Source organism: Montipora capricornis, chromosome 10 (assembly GCF_036669925.1).
Source record: "Montipora capricornis isolate CH-2021 chromosome 10, ASM3666992v2, whole genome shotgun sequence".
Taxonomy (NCBI): Eukaryota; Metazoa; Cnidaria; class Anthozoa; order Scleractinia; family Acroporidae; genus Montipora; species Montipora capricornis.
The window spans coordinates 42,803,764-42,821,263 of NC_090892.1; the positions used below are offsets into that span (position 1 = coordinate 42,803,764).

The window sequence follows — 17,500 nt, forward strand, 5'->3', positions numbered from 1 at the left end:
CAAACTCAACAAATAATCGTAGAAATGATATTATAACTTATAACCCACCTATTATTTTTCGGGCGATTTTTGTTGGCTAATTTACGTCACGTGGTGCAAACTCCCAGGACAGCTAGAACGCAATAACCCCCGTTTCCGTGGAAATTTGCCCTGCGAAGTGCTGTAGGGATTATTTCCGTTGAAAAGAAAGAAAGCCGGGTTAGGGTTAAAAAGACACAGCAGAAGAGTTTTCATTTTACATGGAATAAAAACAAACTGGTTTTCTGGAGTCTAGTGATATTGACGTTAAGAAGCTGGTCGCAAATGCTGAATCCGGAAAGTACAGCAAAGTCAACAAAACATGCTGTCAACGTCTTTGAAAGTAAAGAAAGTTATGAGCAGACTTAAGAGATTCAATCTTATGCAAACTTAAACTGAGTTATTTATAGAGTAGAGAATTTAATACACTTTGTTTACTAACCATAAAATAAACCATAGGTAGCCCAAGCTCGCGTCACTACAGACAGCCTTTGAGAATTTAAACGCGTTATATGACTTTGTATGGGAAATCAAATACCGTTCTTCGTCGTAGAACATTGAAAATACTGAAAACACAGAATTCCCGAAACGGTGTAATAAGCTCCAGAAGGCACAAGAAGAGTCATTTTGATTCATTTTATTGAATGAAAGTTAAATTGAGCATTTTTTAGGCTTTATAATTGACGGTATTTGATTTCCTATACAAAGTGTTATAACGCGTTTAAATTCTCAACGGCTGTCTGTAGTGACGCGAGCTTGGGCTGCCTATGAATAAACCAACCGTTCGAAGGTGAGAAAAATTCCAGCCACACTTTAAAACACTCAGACTTTGCGCATTCTTCTCAGTAACCAAAAAAGGGCCTTGTTTTCGAGTTTTCTACTCGCAGTGACAATAGGCCACTTAGGAAAATACCATAATACTCTTTGTTTGTCCCCCCAAATTTTGCATAAGCATTGTTTTTGTTTTCTCTTGGGACCATTGTAAGTCCCAAGAGAAACTTAGAAACAATGCTTATGCAAAATTTGGTGGGACAAACAAAGAGTATTATGGTATTTTCCAAGGTGGCCTACAACAATGATTTGAATTTTTTTCTGAGACCGACACGCTTTCTTTCTAGTGAAATTTTGAACAGTGCATCCAAAAAAAAAAATCACGAAGCATCGCCATCTCATTTAACACTGCAGTGAACACTGGCTATTTACGAGCGGGTTTTTTGCGATATGAAAATTAATGGGAGGGTTATAAAATAAATAAACCCCTTTCTGGCTTGCTGGTATGTTGGCTGATTATGTCCTTGGCTAAGAGATAGTCCTCAAGATTTCATTTTCTCCCTCGAAGCTTCGCTTCTCGGCCAAATATTCATTTTTCTCTCAGCCGCGGACATAATCGGCCGACATACCAGCCGGCAGAAGGGCTTTATTTACTAAATAGCGTGCGTGCTGCCCTGTATGTAAATCCTATTGAGCGACTATGGCGTATTTCCATTTATTAAATTCTCAGCCTCGGTTAATGCATTTCTCGTGCTCTGATTGGTTTACCAAATCTCGGTTATCAGCTCATATACCTTAGTCTGACCTTACATGGCAAATGATTTCGCTAAGCGTTGCTAAGCTAAAATTATTTTCGCTGAAAAGCGAAATTTCTCTCGGAATAAAGCCTAAAAAAAACCCGTTTTGTGGAAAGTTTGGATCAATTCCGACGTTTAGAAGTACGCGAAAAGGTAAGAAGTGTTTTATGATGAGCCTGCGTCTGTCTGACCACCAGGTATTAAGCAACATCGCATCTTCATCACGTTTTTTCGATTTCGCTAGGATTTTCTCGCTTTTTTCGCTCGTATTTCGTACTTCCAAAGTTTTGGAGTTCAAAGAATTTAATAAAATAATTATTCCATTCGCGCTTGTTGAATATGAGACTGGTTATAGCCGCTCATGGAATAATTGTTAAATTTACACACGGCCGCCATGCGTATATAACATGACGTGTGTAGTTTTATTTTAAATCCAAAGTTTTCGTCGAGTTTTGCGAGTTCGCTTTTTAAAGTTTCGGACAGTGACAACAGGGAGGCCTGAACGTATGATTCATTTCATATATCATTTCATCGTTAATAAAATTAATGCTCTTCAAATTGAGGAAACAGTAAATCAAATCAAAGCAAAGAAGATCAAATTAATGAAATAAAATGAAAAGGTAATGTTTTTTGTGAGAGGGGAAAACCAGAGTACCCAGAAAAAAAAAGAAAAAAGAAAACCCAATGCACATATCAGGTTGAGTCCAAGGGCCCGTTTCTCGAAAGTCCCGAAATTTTACGGGCCATTTTCGGGTGTCACAATTCCCTTTGTATCTCAAGAACGGAGAGGGATTAAGTCGACAAAACTGAACAGTCATACTTGAAAACACGTTAAAAGATCGGCTTTCTTAAACAAGCGGTTGGCAGTTTCGCAAATGACTTTTCGGGACCGAAAAGCTTTCGGGACTTTCGAGAAACGGGCCCAGGCAGGCCACATTGGTGGAAGGCGAGTGCTGTCACCACTGCGCCAACCATGGGCTTGAGTTAATGCATAATATATACATTTATCCAAGCCTAAAAGCGGAGCTCCCTGGTTATTAATTCTTACTTCCTGTAGGGTTAGTGAAAATAAAACGTTTTCGAATTGTCCGCGTTATGGTGTTTCCGGTTACTGCTTAATTAAATCATTTTCTTCGCCTTCTTCTGTAGAAAAATTCATTGCCTAACTAGTGAATTCCACGGTAAATTTCACGAGAAAAACCGACAACGCGTGAATCATGAAGCGATGAGTACGGTATCGGTTTTTCGAGTGAAATTTACTTTGGAATTCACCAGTTTGGCAATGAATTTTTCTTGAATGGCATGAGTTTTAAAAAACACAAGCACATCCTCAGCGAGCGAACGGAAAAGGAAAAATGCCATTTCAGAGTCAACTGTCAATAGCCAGCGAATAGGGATCACGCTGAAATTAGAAACCGTCGGGAAACTTTGTCAGTAATGTACTTTTTTATTCCCCTAATATATAGATTTAGCCAAGCCTAAAAGCGGAAAAAAACAGTCACTGCTTCCATCAGGCCGGCGCTTATCTACGGTTTCCGTAGCATGAAGCGACTAGGAGTATTTATACTCCCCCCTGGATGGGATGCCAGTTCATCGCAGGGTTACCCCCAGCATTACGCCGGTACCCATTTATACAGGCTGGGTGGAGAGAGGCACCGTGAGAGTAGTGTCTTGCCCAAGAACACAATGCAATGTCCCCGGCCAGGCCACGAACCCGGACTACTCGATCCGGAGTCGAGCGCACTAACTATGAGGCCACCGCGCCTCCCTCTAAAGCGGAGCTCCCTAGTTATTTATTCTGACTGCCTGTAGGGTTAGTGAAAATAAAAGGTTTTGAATTGTCCGCGTTTTGATGTTTCCGGTTTATGTTTAGGTGAGTTAAACTGGGTTGAGCCGGCGATTCTATCGAAAACTGGTACCTGGTCAGCAGTCAACTTAAAAAAAAAGCTAACCTCGATGAGCTCTAAACTTGAGCCCGCGATCACGTGATACTGATCAGCGGATACCTTGTTTTGACAATTGACCATAACATTTATCGCGCCGATGGGTTATCATATTTTCTTAACTATGGTGCTCCGCGCTACAAGGAACTGAGTTAACGGAAGTGGCGTTGATAGAATATAGAATTGTTCTTCAGAAGGAGGTCGTTTTTGTGCTTGAATGCCAAGGTAATGGGGGGCTTAAGCAAACAACTTTTTTTTGAGACGCTGACGGCAACCGGAAGTGAACATTCCACACGCGAGGAAAGTAGTCTCCCAGATTTTTTAACTAATCATCTCCAGAGGAGAAAATTAAGCAATATAAATGTGGTTGTGTGAAGACAGGTTAAAATGGAACAGCTCACTTCCGGTTGCCGTCTGCGTCTCGGAAACGTCGGGTGCTTAAGCTCCCTTAAAATTGAACAAGTAAGTGAGATTGACAAACTGATCTTGCGGGTTTTGTTTTTGAGATTTCAGACCAATCCAAAACACAAGACCTCATTTTGGGTATGCGCATATTCTGTTCTTACAAATGTTTAACAGATACTGCTTGCAATGATTGAAATACACCCGTAGTGACCTCCTGCATATTGTTTAAGGGGAACAAGATCTGGGTAAGTGCTATGAGCCTTTAACTTCTGCAGATAACACCAGTACCTCACACGGACCAGAAACGTTTTGGGGCTTTGGGGGATTAAACCTTGCTCAAAGTAAAGTTGGATTACAGCAAGGATCCAGCAAGCGCACGTTTCATCCAACCTGACTAGATCCTTGCCATTACGGACTGATAAATAAACGAGCAGGAGTGTTTTATCGGGCTTAAAGCTCATGCACGTGACTTTTTATCGGTGCTTTGATAGGTTGTTAGGCTCATAAATCATTAACAAGTTCTTTAATGGCTCCCGCCCATTGGTAGGACAGTACAAGAAGTAATATCCAAGCAAGACACAATCTACTTTGTTATGGGAGTTACTTAATCGATTTCGGATAAAAAAGCTTGTGCAAAATGACTCCGCATGAAATCTCTCTGCTGTCTGTAACTAATAATTGTTTTTAAAGAAGGACGAGCTATTTGCTTCATTTCAAACAATATATGTTCTTCGTGTTCCCTTCTGTCGTCCTTTTATTCAAGACGAATTTTGTTGCAAAGTCTGCTTACTTAACAAATGTTACTTACATTCCTAGAAAAGCAATTAACAACACTCTATAACAGTAATTTTCGTTTCCTCATTGGCAAGTGGAAAAGGCATGCTGGCAGAGGAGACGCGCATGGGAATTGCGGTGAAAACAGACAAAAATTTTGAACTGACACAAGTGTCTGGCTCGCTTTAAAAAGGGGTCACGTTTAGTTTGGAAATTAAAAGGAAGAAAAGAGGAAGGGAGCGCCTGTGGGCAGCTAGCAAAAGAAACGAGATGATTACAATGTACTTGGACATTTTGACCTGTCCACTGCTTGGGTCTGACAATGCACAGGAACACCGAATGTTTGCAAATACTGGATACTTTTTTAGCAATCCCTAAGGTTAGGAAAATGAATTTTAACATAAGCTGTTTTGTCATGATAAAAGCACACAACATGACACTGCATCAAATAATGGCCTGTAAAGCAATTTCAAGGTTGCTTGATTGGAGGCAAAATGAACCGTCATAATATGCCGACTAGAAGTTGCTTTTCTTTTCCTTTCCTTTCCTTCCCAGTCTGGGGATTTCTCTCGCTAATTTTATGTGAACGCTCTATTCCTCTTGCGTTAAGTTTGTTCAAAACTCTGAAGGTAAGGCATGCTGTACGGTCAGTGAAAAAGCATGACATGAATTCCAGAATGTTAGATTCCTTTTAGTGGTGTTGTTTGTTACGGATAAGCATTGATTCGGCCGCTGGTATCTGCATTCAATTCTTCCACTCTTACTGGATACCCGATCTTAGTATTCTTTTCAATTCCGTTGTACCCAAGTGCATGCGGAGAAGCTGCCTAATCAATCAATACTTCAGGTGTTTGATTTCTCCCTCATTTGAAGACCGCGGCCCAATTTTACAACCCCTTAGCAATTCCACCCTTCCCAATTCTTATTCGCTGGAACACGCCTTAGTCGCCGCCCTCCTCTTTAACGCACTGCACACACCTCTTCCGTAATTCGTTGACTTCCTCCCCATCACGGAAAATCGATCTGGTGAAATACACTTCGTGATGTTGGCACAGTTTCCAAAAGTCTTTTCCAGTGCCTGGAAAGTTTTCAAAGTCAGCGGATTTTTTAAATGGGAGTGATGCAAGCCCAATTTCGCTTCGCGAAAGAGCGACCATTCTGTCTAGTCGCTCAATTGTCAGAGTATCATCATTTTCTTTAAGGAACGAGATAAACTGATTGGTTGCCTTTTTCAAACGCATCTCGAAATTCCTCGAGAATGAACTTTGGCGCCTTATTGCCTCACTATGGATTTCCAAAAGTGAAGCGAAAAGGGCACACTTTCTTATGCGCTCATGCACTTGACTAAGAGTTCTCAAATCTGGCTGGTGACTCTCCAGGTAAGGTGTGATGTTTCCCAGGACGCATGTGATGTGGTCCAAGACGTTTTTCATATTAGGGTGTAGCTTCAGACTTTTTTGAACTGCCACACGATTCAAACTGCGTTGCGCTTGCTCAATTTCATGAACGATAATTAAATGATTGTTAAGAGTGAATACTGTGAGTATGTCGAGGGGTCTTACTGTATCTAATGCCATTGACTCGGACAGTGGAAGCTTTTGAATCTTGGTGACGATGGCTGGAGGCTTGCAAAGTTGATGAAAAAGATTCCGTGCTAACGTTGCTTTTTCAATTCCAAGCTTGCAAATTTCATCCTTCACATTTTTTACGTTCTTTAGCGTCCTCTTGACTTGGTTTCCATAACGATAGCTAAATGTGATCGCGGTTGAGCACCGAGGACATCGAAAGAGTTGAACATTTCTACCCATTTCTTTGTCCATCCACGAATCCATTTCTGCAACGGTTAGAATGTGACCGCAGTCGAAAAGTTGAACATATCTTGTCGTCTCTCTTAATTTGTTTTGTCCATCACTTACCATAGAGGAAATCTTTCCCGCGTCGCAAGTGGCACATAATGTGGGGCAGTTTTCCCCGCACAACCCAATGCAAGGGTGGTTGCATGGTAGCCTCTCAGAGCAGGGTTCATCACATCGGGGGCGGTCGCATTCCTCTTCACACAGGTTACTGCACTGGTAATGAGGACAACTCCATTTACACGGTCTGTTGCATGGAGAGCATGGTTTTGAACAGCTTTGAGAGCACTTCGTATGAGGGCAACGTCTACCGCATTTTCTGTCGCATGGTGGACATGGAACTCTGCAGTCGGCTTTACAACGGTGCGAACAAACAAGAATTCGGTTGCATGGACGTTGGCATATTTCATGAGAGCCTCTATCGCGGCACTCTTTACACTTGCCGGGGCATCGATGACCACACGGTAGTTTTGTTAGACAGAAGTTAGTGCATCGTACATTATCAGGTGAATAACTGCAGGGCATCTTAACCTTGTGATTACAAGAGAGGGTCTTTTCTACAAGGACGTTACAGGGATATTGGTAACAGGGTTTCCCACAAATACCCCTGCACATGTGATTGCATCTCAGAGGACGTCGACAAGCTGCCTTGCAGGTAGCTGTTTTGAATTCGATGCACTTAACTCTCTCCTTGTGACCGCAATCATAGGTTTTCTGTACTCTTCGGCGACACTTCACGGTGTTCGGGTCTTGGCTACAATCCATTTCTTGGGAATGATTTCCTGGGCAGTTAAGATTCTTTTCGACCATCAATTGACATCTGAACTGTCTGCAATCCTCAGAGCATTTGCCTGGACACGGGTGACCGCAATCTAGATTTCTTTCACAGCGCTCTTGGCATTTCACAGTTTTCGGATCTTGACCACAAGCCAATTTTTGGGAATGATTCCCTGGGCAGTTAAGATTCTTTTTGACCATCAATTGACAACTGTACTGGCTGCAATCCTCAGAGCATGTACCGGGACACGGGTGACCGCAATCTAGATTTCTTTGACAGCGCTCTTGGCATTTCAAGGTTTTCGCATTTACACCACAAGCCAATTTTTTGGAATGATTCCCTGGGCAGTTAACATTCTTTTTGACCATCAATTGAAAACTGAACTGGCTGCAATCCTCAGAGCACTTACCGGGACATGGGTGACCGCAATCTAGATTTCTTTTACAGCGCTCTTGGCATTTCACGGTTTTCGGATCTCGACTACAAGCCAATTTTTGGGAATGATTCCCTGGACAGTTAAGATTCTTTTCGACCATCAAATCACAACTGAACTGGCTGCAATCCTCAGAGCATTTACCGGGACACGGGTGACCACAATCTAGATTTCTTTCACAGGGCTCTTGGCATTTCACGGTTTTCGGATCTCGACTACAAGCCAATTTTTGGGAATGATTCCCTGGACAGTTAAGATTCTTTTCGACCATCAAATCACAACTGAACTGGCTGCAATCCTCAGAGCATTTCCCGGGACACGGGTGACCGCAATCTAGATTTCTTTCACAGCGCTCTTGGCAACTCACGGTTTTCGCATCTCGACCACAAGCCAATTTTTGGGAATGATTCCCTGGACAGTTAAGATTCTTTTCGACCATCAAATCACAACTGAACTGGCTGCAATCCTCAGAGCATTTCCCGGGACACGGGTGACCACAATCTAGATTTCTTTCACAGGGCTCTTGGCATTTCACGGTTTTCGGATCTCGACTACAAGCCAATTTTTGGGAATGATTCCCTGGACAGTTAAGATTCTTTTCGACCATCAATTCACAACTGAACTGGCTGCAATCCTCAGAGCATTTACCGGGACACGGGTGACCACAATTTAGATTTCTTTCACAGCGCTCTTGGCATTTCACGGTTTTCGGATCTAGACTACAAGCCATTTCTTGAACATGATTCCCTGGGCAGTTAAGATTCTTTTCGACCATGAACTGACAACTGAACTGGCTGCAATCTTCAGAGCATTTACCGGCACACGGATGACCGCAATCTAGATTTCTTTCACAGCGCTCTTGGCATTTCACGGTTTTCGCATCCCTACTACAGGCCAATTTTTGGGAATGATTCCCTGGGCAATTAAGATTCTTTTCGATCATCAATTGACAACTGAACTGGCTGCAATCCTCAGAGCATTTACCGGGACATTGATGACTGCACTTGAGCTGTTTCCTGCATTTCTTTAAACACGTTAACCGAGAAGGACATATATCGCCGCATTTGTTTGTGCATAGGTGTCCACATGGAAGAAAGCGTTCACAAGGGGCGTCACACCTTACTTTGTTCAGATCAAGCGAACAATGCACCATTTTTTCATGGCCACAAGGTAACTTACGTGCCACTATTGTTTCACAGTTCACACCTAGAAGCTCCTCCTCTGCTGTGCTGCACGTTATGTTTTTTTTATGTCCACAAGAAAGCTCGACTTGAACCCTCTGATTACAAAGATGGTCCTCTGGTTTTTCATGACAGACCAGGGTTGCTTCATGACCACATGACAATACTCGTCTTACCTTAATCATACAGTTTTCATATGGTAGTTCCGCTGTAACAACGCTACACGGGATAGACTTCATATGGCCACATTGAAGTTTAACGCTGACCTCTTTTTTGCAGATGCATTCCTCAGGATTCTGAAAGCAAGATAGCATGCGTTTGTGTTTACAGGGCAATTGTTTTTCTAACTTCACCTTGCATAAGACACTTTTTGACTCATTTTTGGCAACATGGCATTTGACAGACGCTTCGTGCCCACATGCTAGTTTGACTTGAACCATCTTGTTACAAATGACTTCTTCAGGATTTTCGTAACATTTTAAAGTCCCCAGATGATCACATGGCAAAGTTCTTGTTACGAGATCCTTGCATGGATTAGTCTCACAATTTCTGCTGCAGATTTCTTTACAAGGGTGCCCACAGGCCCTTAGCCTATCGCATGGCTGATTGCATTTCAATGACGATGGGTTGATGTGACATGGCTTTTGAATGATATGTCCACATGAAGGAATCGTCATGTCCACCTGTATCGTACAGTCATCACAAGGTGAACCAATGTGGCAGGTTTTATGGCACGAATGACCCCGCCCACATTTCCTATTACACTTTTCCTTACACTGAGCCTTGAGGCGTTGTTGGCCGCGAACCGAGGAGCTCTTCTTGCGACCCCGTTTCAGTTTTCTTGAAGAAGGAGGGTAACAAAAACCACTTTGTGACTGTTGGTAACAAGGCAGACTTTGCTGGTGACCGCATGGAAGATCCCTCAAAACCTCAACCTCACATTTCCTTCCTGTGCAGTCCTCATGACAAAATCCTGTACAATCGTGACCACAGTCCAATTTTCGCTTGCACTTCTCACCACACTGAATTGGATCCTCTTTTTTTCGACACATGATTCTTTTCGTATGCTCACATTCCAAGGTAATGTTAATTTCGGCCTCACACTGACACTTTTCTCGGCATTTCTTTGAACATGGATGTCCACAATCAAGAACTTTGTCGCAGTTTTCTTTGCAGTTACTGTGCTCTGTGGGATCGATAAAGCACGGTAGCGTTGTTTCGTGTCCACATGAAAGGAATTTCTTGCAAATAACTTGACAGTTAAATGTGCACTTCTGCCCACATTCTTTAGCACAAGAATGCCCACAGGGCAACTTGTTTTCGCATTTCATCTTACAGGGAAACGTTTCAGGTTCAACACTGCATGGTATTTGTTGTTCATGGCCACACTTGGGGACTACTTTGGTCATTTCGCGGCAACACGGGTCACAAGCTATGGGATGGTGACACGTGCGAGGGCATGTGTGTTCATTAGGACATCTACCAGGACATGGTTTATTGCAATTATTTAACTTGTGGCTCGATACGTGACACTGCCTGTCGCAAGCATGACCGCATGAAAGACGGTCACCACAAGGCATATTGCATCCTCCTAATGGATTAAAGTCACTTTCTTTTCTTACAACTGTGACGTTATTGTGTTTCGTACAAAGAAGCTGTAGACCATCGGCGATGCCATTTTTTGCTTCTAAATCATTGACAACCTCTTTCCACAAATCGGACTTGCTTTTCAGTAAGCTGAAGTTTCCAATGCAGTATAGCCCTTTGCGAGCCCGTGAGAGTGCAACGCAGACTCTATTGGATTCAGCAAGGAAACCGATGCGACCCTCTGTGTTACTTCGCACCAGTGAGAGAAGAATTATATCGCTTTCTTCACCTTGAAAGTTGTCAACTGCACAGACCTTTAGTTCCTTAAAAGCTAACCTTGGCAATTGATCTTGGAGAAGTAGCAACTGACCAATGTACATTGTTAGAACTGTGATCTGTGTTTCCTTGTATCCTTGTAGTAGAAGATATTTGCAAAGTGCCACTATAAACTGTGCCTCGTGATCATTAGCATAGCTCTGTAAACCGCTAACCATCCTCTCGGGTTGTTTGTGGTCAATGAAAAACAAATTGCAGCACATGCCAGATATGTCTTCAAAATTGTTCACCGATTCGTGGTCAACAATTTCGTGGTCATAGATTCTCTTTGTCAGTGCGGCTATTTCAGGGCGCATTCTGTGTTGTACGGATAAACGTTTGCAATCCATGTTGTTCATTACCATCCGCTCAAACAAAGAGACCTCCAAGTTGTACCTTTGTGCTAATTTGTAGACTGCAGCTTTTGGACGTAGTTGTTTGTGATCTCCGATAAGAATGGTGTGCTCCGTATTTGGTGTAAGAGAAGTAAGAATATGGGCTTCCATCACTTCAGCAGCTTCTTCAATGACAACAATTTTTGGAGCTACGTTTTTAAGCACCGAAAGGTATTTAGCTGCAGACGTTGTTGTCATTCCAACTACAGTAGCCTGACGTATGACCTCCTCCGCTTGCTCAAATGAAACTGCCTCTAATTCTGTACAAAAATTTTTATATTCTTGTTCACTTGTCCGAACTTCTACTCTGCAATGTTCACGATAGTTCTCAACCCAGGAAAGATACAATCGCAGTCTATCTAGTCGTTTTAAAGTCCAGATATTGTCGACACGCATCATCTCTGCAGTAGTCATCATTTGTTGGTCTTTAAGCTCATTTTTTACAGTAGAAATGTCAGCAGTAATAATTTCCTTTCCTTTGGTTGAATTTGAGCTGTCGCCGTGTTCCTCGTTCTCTTGTTTTAGGAAATAAAAGGCTTTCCCAAAGACTGTATTAGCTTTCTTTTTGTGACTGACGACTGTCCACCCTTCATCCTCGTCTTCATTTTTAGCTGACTGGTCTTGTCCTTGAAAAAGGAATTCAGCGTTTTCCTCTGAAATTGGCTTCTGGAAATGTTCCTCTGTTTGACTGAAGCTTTGATCATATTGTGAAGAACCAGTTGCTCTTTCTATTGCAGGGTCAGTCAGGTCTGTTTCAGGGTTTGCGTTTTTGTTGTTATCACCGACATCCATTGATGCTTCAGCCAAAATAATATCTTCAATAACCTCATCTGAACCAGTTTCTGGTAGGATTGACCCAGCTTCCATTGCTTCATACTCATCTTCTTCTTCGCCTTGCGTACTCTGATTGTAGGAATTCACCAAATGATTGTCGCATAGCCACAGCCTAAAAGTGTTGTCTGGTCTTTGGCTCTTGTTTGCCACGTAATGGGGAAATATTGCATTAGAGAGCTGGTCTGCGTGTGCGAAATTCATCATTTCCTCTAGATCATCAAATTCCAACAACGGCGGCTGCATGCTTGCCTTTGCAAGACTTTTCTTCCACTTTGTAATCTCGTTGACATGTTCTTTCATCCGGTTGTGGACTTCACGGAATTTGTATTTCAGCCTATTACTTCTGTCGGTGAATTTTTTTAAATTGCAGTCCTCTAATTGGACGCTTTTGCTCCGTGTTCCCACACGAATTATTTCTCGTTTGGGAAGGAATTCCAGGAGCTTTTCCAGGAACTGATCCAGTGCGTGGTTTGTGTAACATACCATCAGCATTGGTGAGTTGTGCTGAGGATCCCATGCATCACGGTTTTCAAGTAAACATCTCACAATTTTAGTCCCAACGAACGTTTTACCAGTTCCTGGAGGACCCTGGATGACAGAGAATTCAGTTGTAATTGCTGTTTTCAGAGCTTCTAATTGAGAAGTGTTTAGGGGAAGTACCTTTACTGGAGGCCAGGCGTCAGTTTGCAAAACAGGTACTGCAGTGGCCTTCCATTCATCTGAGACATCGAGGGCCTTGCTGAGATCATAACAAAGCGGCTGCTGGGAGTCATTACGTCTTAAGTATTTAGGTGGATCGATTTCTTCACTGCACTCGATCAAGTATTTTTTGAACGGTAACGTTGGTCCATCCAGTTCCTTCAACCCTTTAAGAACATGACGGTAGGCTTCAAAATAGGCAGGTGACTCGACCATTTGGTAATTGCAATTCCGGTTCTCAATGTCCCAAACGTCTTGGTCTCCTATAAATTCAATCCCAATTCTGCCCTTTTTCAGTTTCTCTTCATCTCGTTCTACAACCGTTGCAAAAAGCATTGTCTTGAAGTTGTCTTGTGAAAGACAAAGAAAGGTGCCGTATATGAGTCGTGAATGACCCCATCTGCTGGTGTTGAATCCAGAAACATCAATTTGTACTTGATATATTATGCCATAATTCTCAAATTGCTTACCGGAGATGGTAACACTACGGTAAGATTTCATACCAAGCTGATTTCGTTGTTGTCTTGGTATGTTTAGGACCAGTTCGTGAATACCCTCCCTCAGTGGCTCAAGAAAGTCTTCTCGAAGCAATCGAAACTGGACATCGAGGTAATGCTCTGCATTCTCGTATCGCCCCTTTATGATATTCGTGCGCAGGAAAGGTCTTTCTCGATTCGTGATTTCTTTGTTTGTTGGACAGATCGGAATGTATCTAAAATCGTCTGGTGGCTTTCTTCTTCCTCTGTTGGGGTAACGTTTGACGAGTCTTTGCCTTTCACCTTTGATGATGCCATCTCTGGCTTGCTTAAAAGCATCCAACTCTTGTTCCAGTCTTTCTTTCCTTCTCAAATCCGAACGTTCCAAGGCTCGTTTCAACAGGTCATACGGAAGGTCAGCATACGAGCTAGGCAAATGCGTCAAATAGGATGAAAAGACCATGATAAGACATTCAAAAAACTCTTGCCCAGAATCGTGGTCATGTGTGGCTGTTGATACTTGAAAACAATCAAGTAAAGGGGAAATTTTTAATCTCAGGAATGACGAGTCTTTTATTGCAGCAATAATCGTGTTCTTTTCCTCACTTTGAGGTGCCTTGCAGGATACGGCTAACGTGCAAATTAAATCGGAGATGAACTCACCACTGCTGTGCTGCTTCTTTTGAGATCTCATAAGGAACTTCAAATGAGCCATCTCTTCATTAAGCTTACAGACAACCTCGATAGCATCCTCTTTTTTCAAAGATTTGAGGTCCAAGGAGGGACTTTTTCCTTGGAACGGTCCACGAGACGGCGGTCTCTTGTTTTGTGTCGATGAATTCACAGAACCAGATCTTCGTTCGTGTTCTTCTTGGTTTCTTTTAGCTGTGGCAAAAATCAAATGCATTTCCAGCAAGAATTACTTCGTAAGTACATTTATCATTCAATGAGGAAGCAAGTTTAAAAATGATAGTTAACGGTATTGTATAGCGTTGTGCCCACAAATTTGTTACATTGCTTTAAAAGACTGTCCTGGGAAACACCAAGGTATTTGCATCTCCTATTTTTTTCGTTATCGGTGTATTCATTAATTAACTTTAAATGTGGGTTTAGGGATAAACGAGACCCCCAAATGATCGTCCTTATCCAAGGAAATTAGAATGTACATCTATTTACAGATATCATTCAGCAGAAAGACATTCCTTTGTTCTTAGAGTTTTGGAAGACCGTTATTGCTGGTTCGGCCTTAATAAAGTCAGTAAACGCCGACCTTCCACACAGTAATCTGCGGCTGAACCAACTGAACTAACTGGTCGGAAAAGAGCAAGATTACAGGTTTGGAAGACCGTTATTGCTGGTTCGGCCTTAATTAAGTCAGTGAACGCCGACCTTCCATATTCAGTAATCTGCGGTTGAACCAACTGAACTAAGCGGTCGGAAAAGAGCAGGATTTGAAAGCGACGCGAAAACCTCATAATAAGGTTGTGCTTCAGTTCTTGAACAGCGCAATTAGTAATTTTAGTATTACTTCGCGGACATGCGATGATGAGGTTTTCCGTGTGCTCACCTTGAGGTTTGCTTCTGTCAATCGATGATGTCTCACGGTTTCTCTCACGTCCTAGTGAAGCTCCACGTCCACTGCCGTTTTCGCCTTGTCTTGTCGTTCCTGCCATAAAAGGGATTTATAAAGTTACCTATGTCTTTATTTCTGAAAAGTGCAGCAAAGCAGCCCTCTAATTCATTCTATTCTCTGCAAACGCCAGAGCTCTAAACGTAGAGTGTGGAGAAACAATTTTGTGGTCAAATGGTTAGCACAAAAGACGTTCTTTGCTTGAGCACCAAAAAGGTCGCAAAGAACATTAGCGAGCACAATCTCTTGCGATGTTCATTCTTCTTTGCTCAAAATTCTGCAAGAGGCAGTGTCTCTCACAGCCTGAAACTACCCCAGTAGTTCAGTGAAGGTAAACCAGAAAATGTTGGTGGCTGGAACTCAGTTCATTTGGTCTTTGCTTTGAAATTAGTAAAGCAGTAAACCTCGTTGTCTCAGCAACTATTAGAAGAAATTAGAGAGGTGTTCTACAAAGGCGACCTGAATTATATCGTTCATCAACGGAAATTAGCTGGGCTTGGTTAAAAAAATGCTTGAGACTTCATTAAACGTTTTCCAAGTTATCAGATTATGTAGAGACAGGACCGGTTTTCCTCGTTGAGTGTGCATACGTTCATGTAGGATTCATTCTGAGTACTTCCCTGTCCAATAAAACCCAGGTCAGATTTAAGCGTTCCTCACTCGCTTTCGTTTGTCTCATGTTCTTCGCTCGTCTTCAGAGAAATTGGCTTGTGCTATAAATTGATGCTTTCATCATGATCGTTTATCATTTAATTGTAAATTTAAGCCTAGCAATTATATTATAAGAATGTGAATTATTCCTTGAGCTTACTAGCATTTCCTAAGAAGAAGATAGAGCGAACTCTCGAAAAGGGAAAAACAGATGTTCATCTCAGTCACCAACCGCCCTACTTTGAAAAGAAAAATTTGTAGTTTTCCAAGGTGGAGCTATAAATTTTCTCTGAGTATGCCTTTTTTGGCTAAATGATTCATCTCATTACTTCAGGCTTAGGTAGGATATGCCACCAGTTACCGTGTCTAATTGTCACGGGTCATTTTAATAAGTGACATCATTTTGTGGAATCTAATCTCTGCGGAATGGATTAGAGAAGTAAAGAGGCCATAGTTTTCGAAATATCAATATCCAGCTTGATAGTGAAGCAGAGAGGACGAAAACAATAGAAACGAATTGCAATGAATGTGAAAGATATTAGAATATCATCCACTTTCCTCCTCTGTCTTTGTCGTCTAAACCTCTCTTTCAAGCTGAACTTTAATATATCGAAAGTGGCCTATTAACTGATAGTCGGAAAATTCAGGTTTGCTAAGCTTTACCCTTTACTGTAAAGAATTGCAAACTATTTTTGAAAAAGTGCCTAGACTAAAACAGCGCAGATTGACGTTATTCTGTGAATTACAGTTAAATACCACATAGTTATGCACATACAATTTCTAATTAAAATCATGACATTTACATCTTACAATTTTTAAACCTGCGATCTTCGCCGTTTACTGTCGCATTATCACTAAACTTTCCTCTTGCATATTCCACCAACTGACTTCCCAAACGCTATGGCTCTTAGTTCACGTACCTTGTACCTTACTGGTGCTTGGTTGGCTATCCTGGGATGTTTCCATTTTCAATGGTTTTGGTCGGGTTTGGTTTTGTATTGGCTCCTTATCGTCTCCAGGATCTGCAAAAACTTATGAGTATTTAACCACACTTTGCCCAAAGTAGAGAAGATAGAGCATTGAGTTCGTTGGAAAATTTAGTGGACTGTTGGACTCACCTTCCTTTCTGCCCTTGAATTTGCTTTTTTTGTCTTCCATTTTTCTTGCCCAATAACCCTTCTTTCTGCCATCTGGAATAAAGAAAGCAACCCAATCTAACGTGTACCCGAGTTTTGTCAGAGACAAAGTCGAGTCTCACTGCTTGCTCCGCAGAACCCTTATATTCCCAGGCCCAAACAAGGTAACACAATATTTCAGTCTCACTATCGCTAAAGAAGAGACCATTCTATGGACCACAAAAGAAACGTTAAACAAAATTCCTGATAAACTGGGGTTGGAAGCCTTGCTTTAAATCAAGTCATCTTAATTTCAGGGAGGGTGGGCCTTCTCAAAGGTTCACTGGCAATCGATTCAGGCCCTTAGCATTTGATTTTCTAGCACTGCTTTGCACTGTATAAGCGTGAATAAAATGATGTTTTCAACGTGTTGACACCAAACACAGCAAAAGCATCGAATGATGCACTGACTCGCGATTGCCGTGCTTTGTTGTGTGCAATTTTCCTATTTTCTTTTCTTTTCTTCATCAAGTTATTGCATTAGAGAGCTTAACCAAGGGCGTTTTCAGAGTGACAATAAACACTAATTCATTTTATTTTTATTTTTTCCTCAAATTTACCACCAAACCGTCCATGTAAGAAGCAATGTTGAAACAAAAACTTGACACAGTCTCGAGGCAGTTGAAGGGAAATCGCCCCACTTCCGGCTTCATGGTCCGTCTGACAAAAATGCTTGGAAGCTCTTTCTGGTCTTTCGAACATCACACTAGCAACTACGTTAGCTATACTATTGTTACTTCCTGCCTTTACCTGGTTTTTCATCTGCAGATGTTCCACAAGCTCCC

General features: G+C 41.9%; 2 protein-coding genes across 3 annotated transcripts in view; one reads left to right on the top strand and one right to left on the bottom strand.

Moving 5' to 3' along the window:
* Positions 1-266, top strand: part of LOC138022377 (transmembrane protein 42-like) — an 8,781-nt gene extending 8,515 nt beyond the window's left edge. The window contains exon 4 of the mRNA XM_068869499.1: positions 1-266. This exon is cut by the window's left edge and continues 1,491 nt beyond it. The gene's annotated coding sequence lies outside the window, so the exon portion shown is untranslated.
* A 4,180-nt stretch (positions 267-4,446) lies between these two features.
* The window catches only part of LOC138021703 (uncharacterized), an 18,961-nt gene continuing 5,907 nt past the window's right edge, over positions 4,447-17,500 (bottom strand). For both annotated transcript variants that reach the window (XM_068868667.1, XM_068868665.1), the window contains exons 4-8: positions 17,466-17,500; positions 16,659-16,730; positions 16,461-16,562; positions 14,827-14,925; positions 4,447-14,144 (exon numbers count right to left, since the gene is read on the bottom strand). The exon at positions 17,466-17,500 is cut by the window's right edge and continues 79 nt beyond it. In XM_068868667.1, the coding sequence (XP_068724768.1) occupies positions 5,650-14,144; positions 14,827-14,925; positions 16,461-16,562; positions 16,659-16,730; positions 17,466-17,500 (8,803 nt within the window). In that variant the 3' untranslated portion in view covers positions 4,447-5,649. The remainder of the gene's footprint in view (positions 14,145-14,826; positions 14,926-16,460; positions 16,563-16,658; positions 16,731-17,465) is intronic.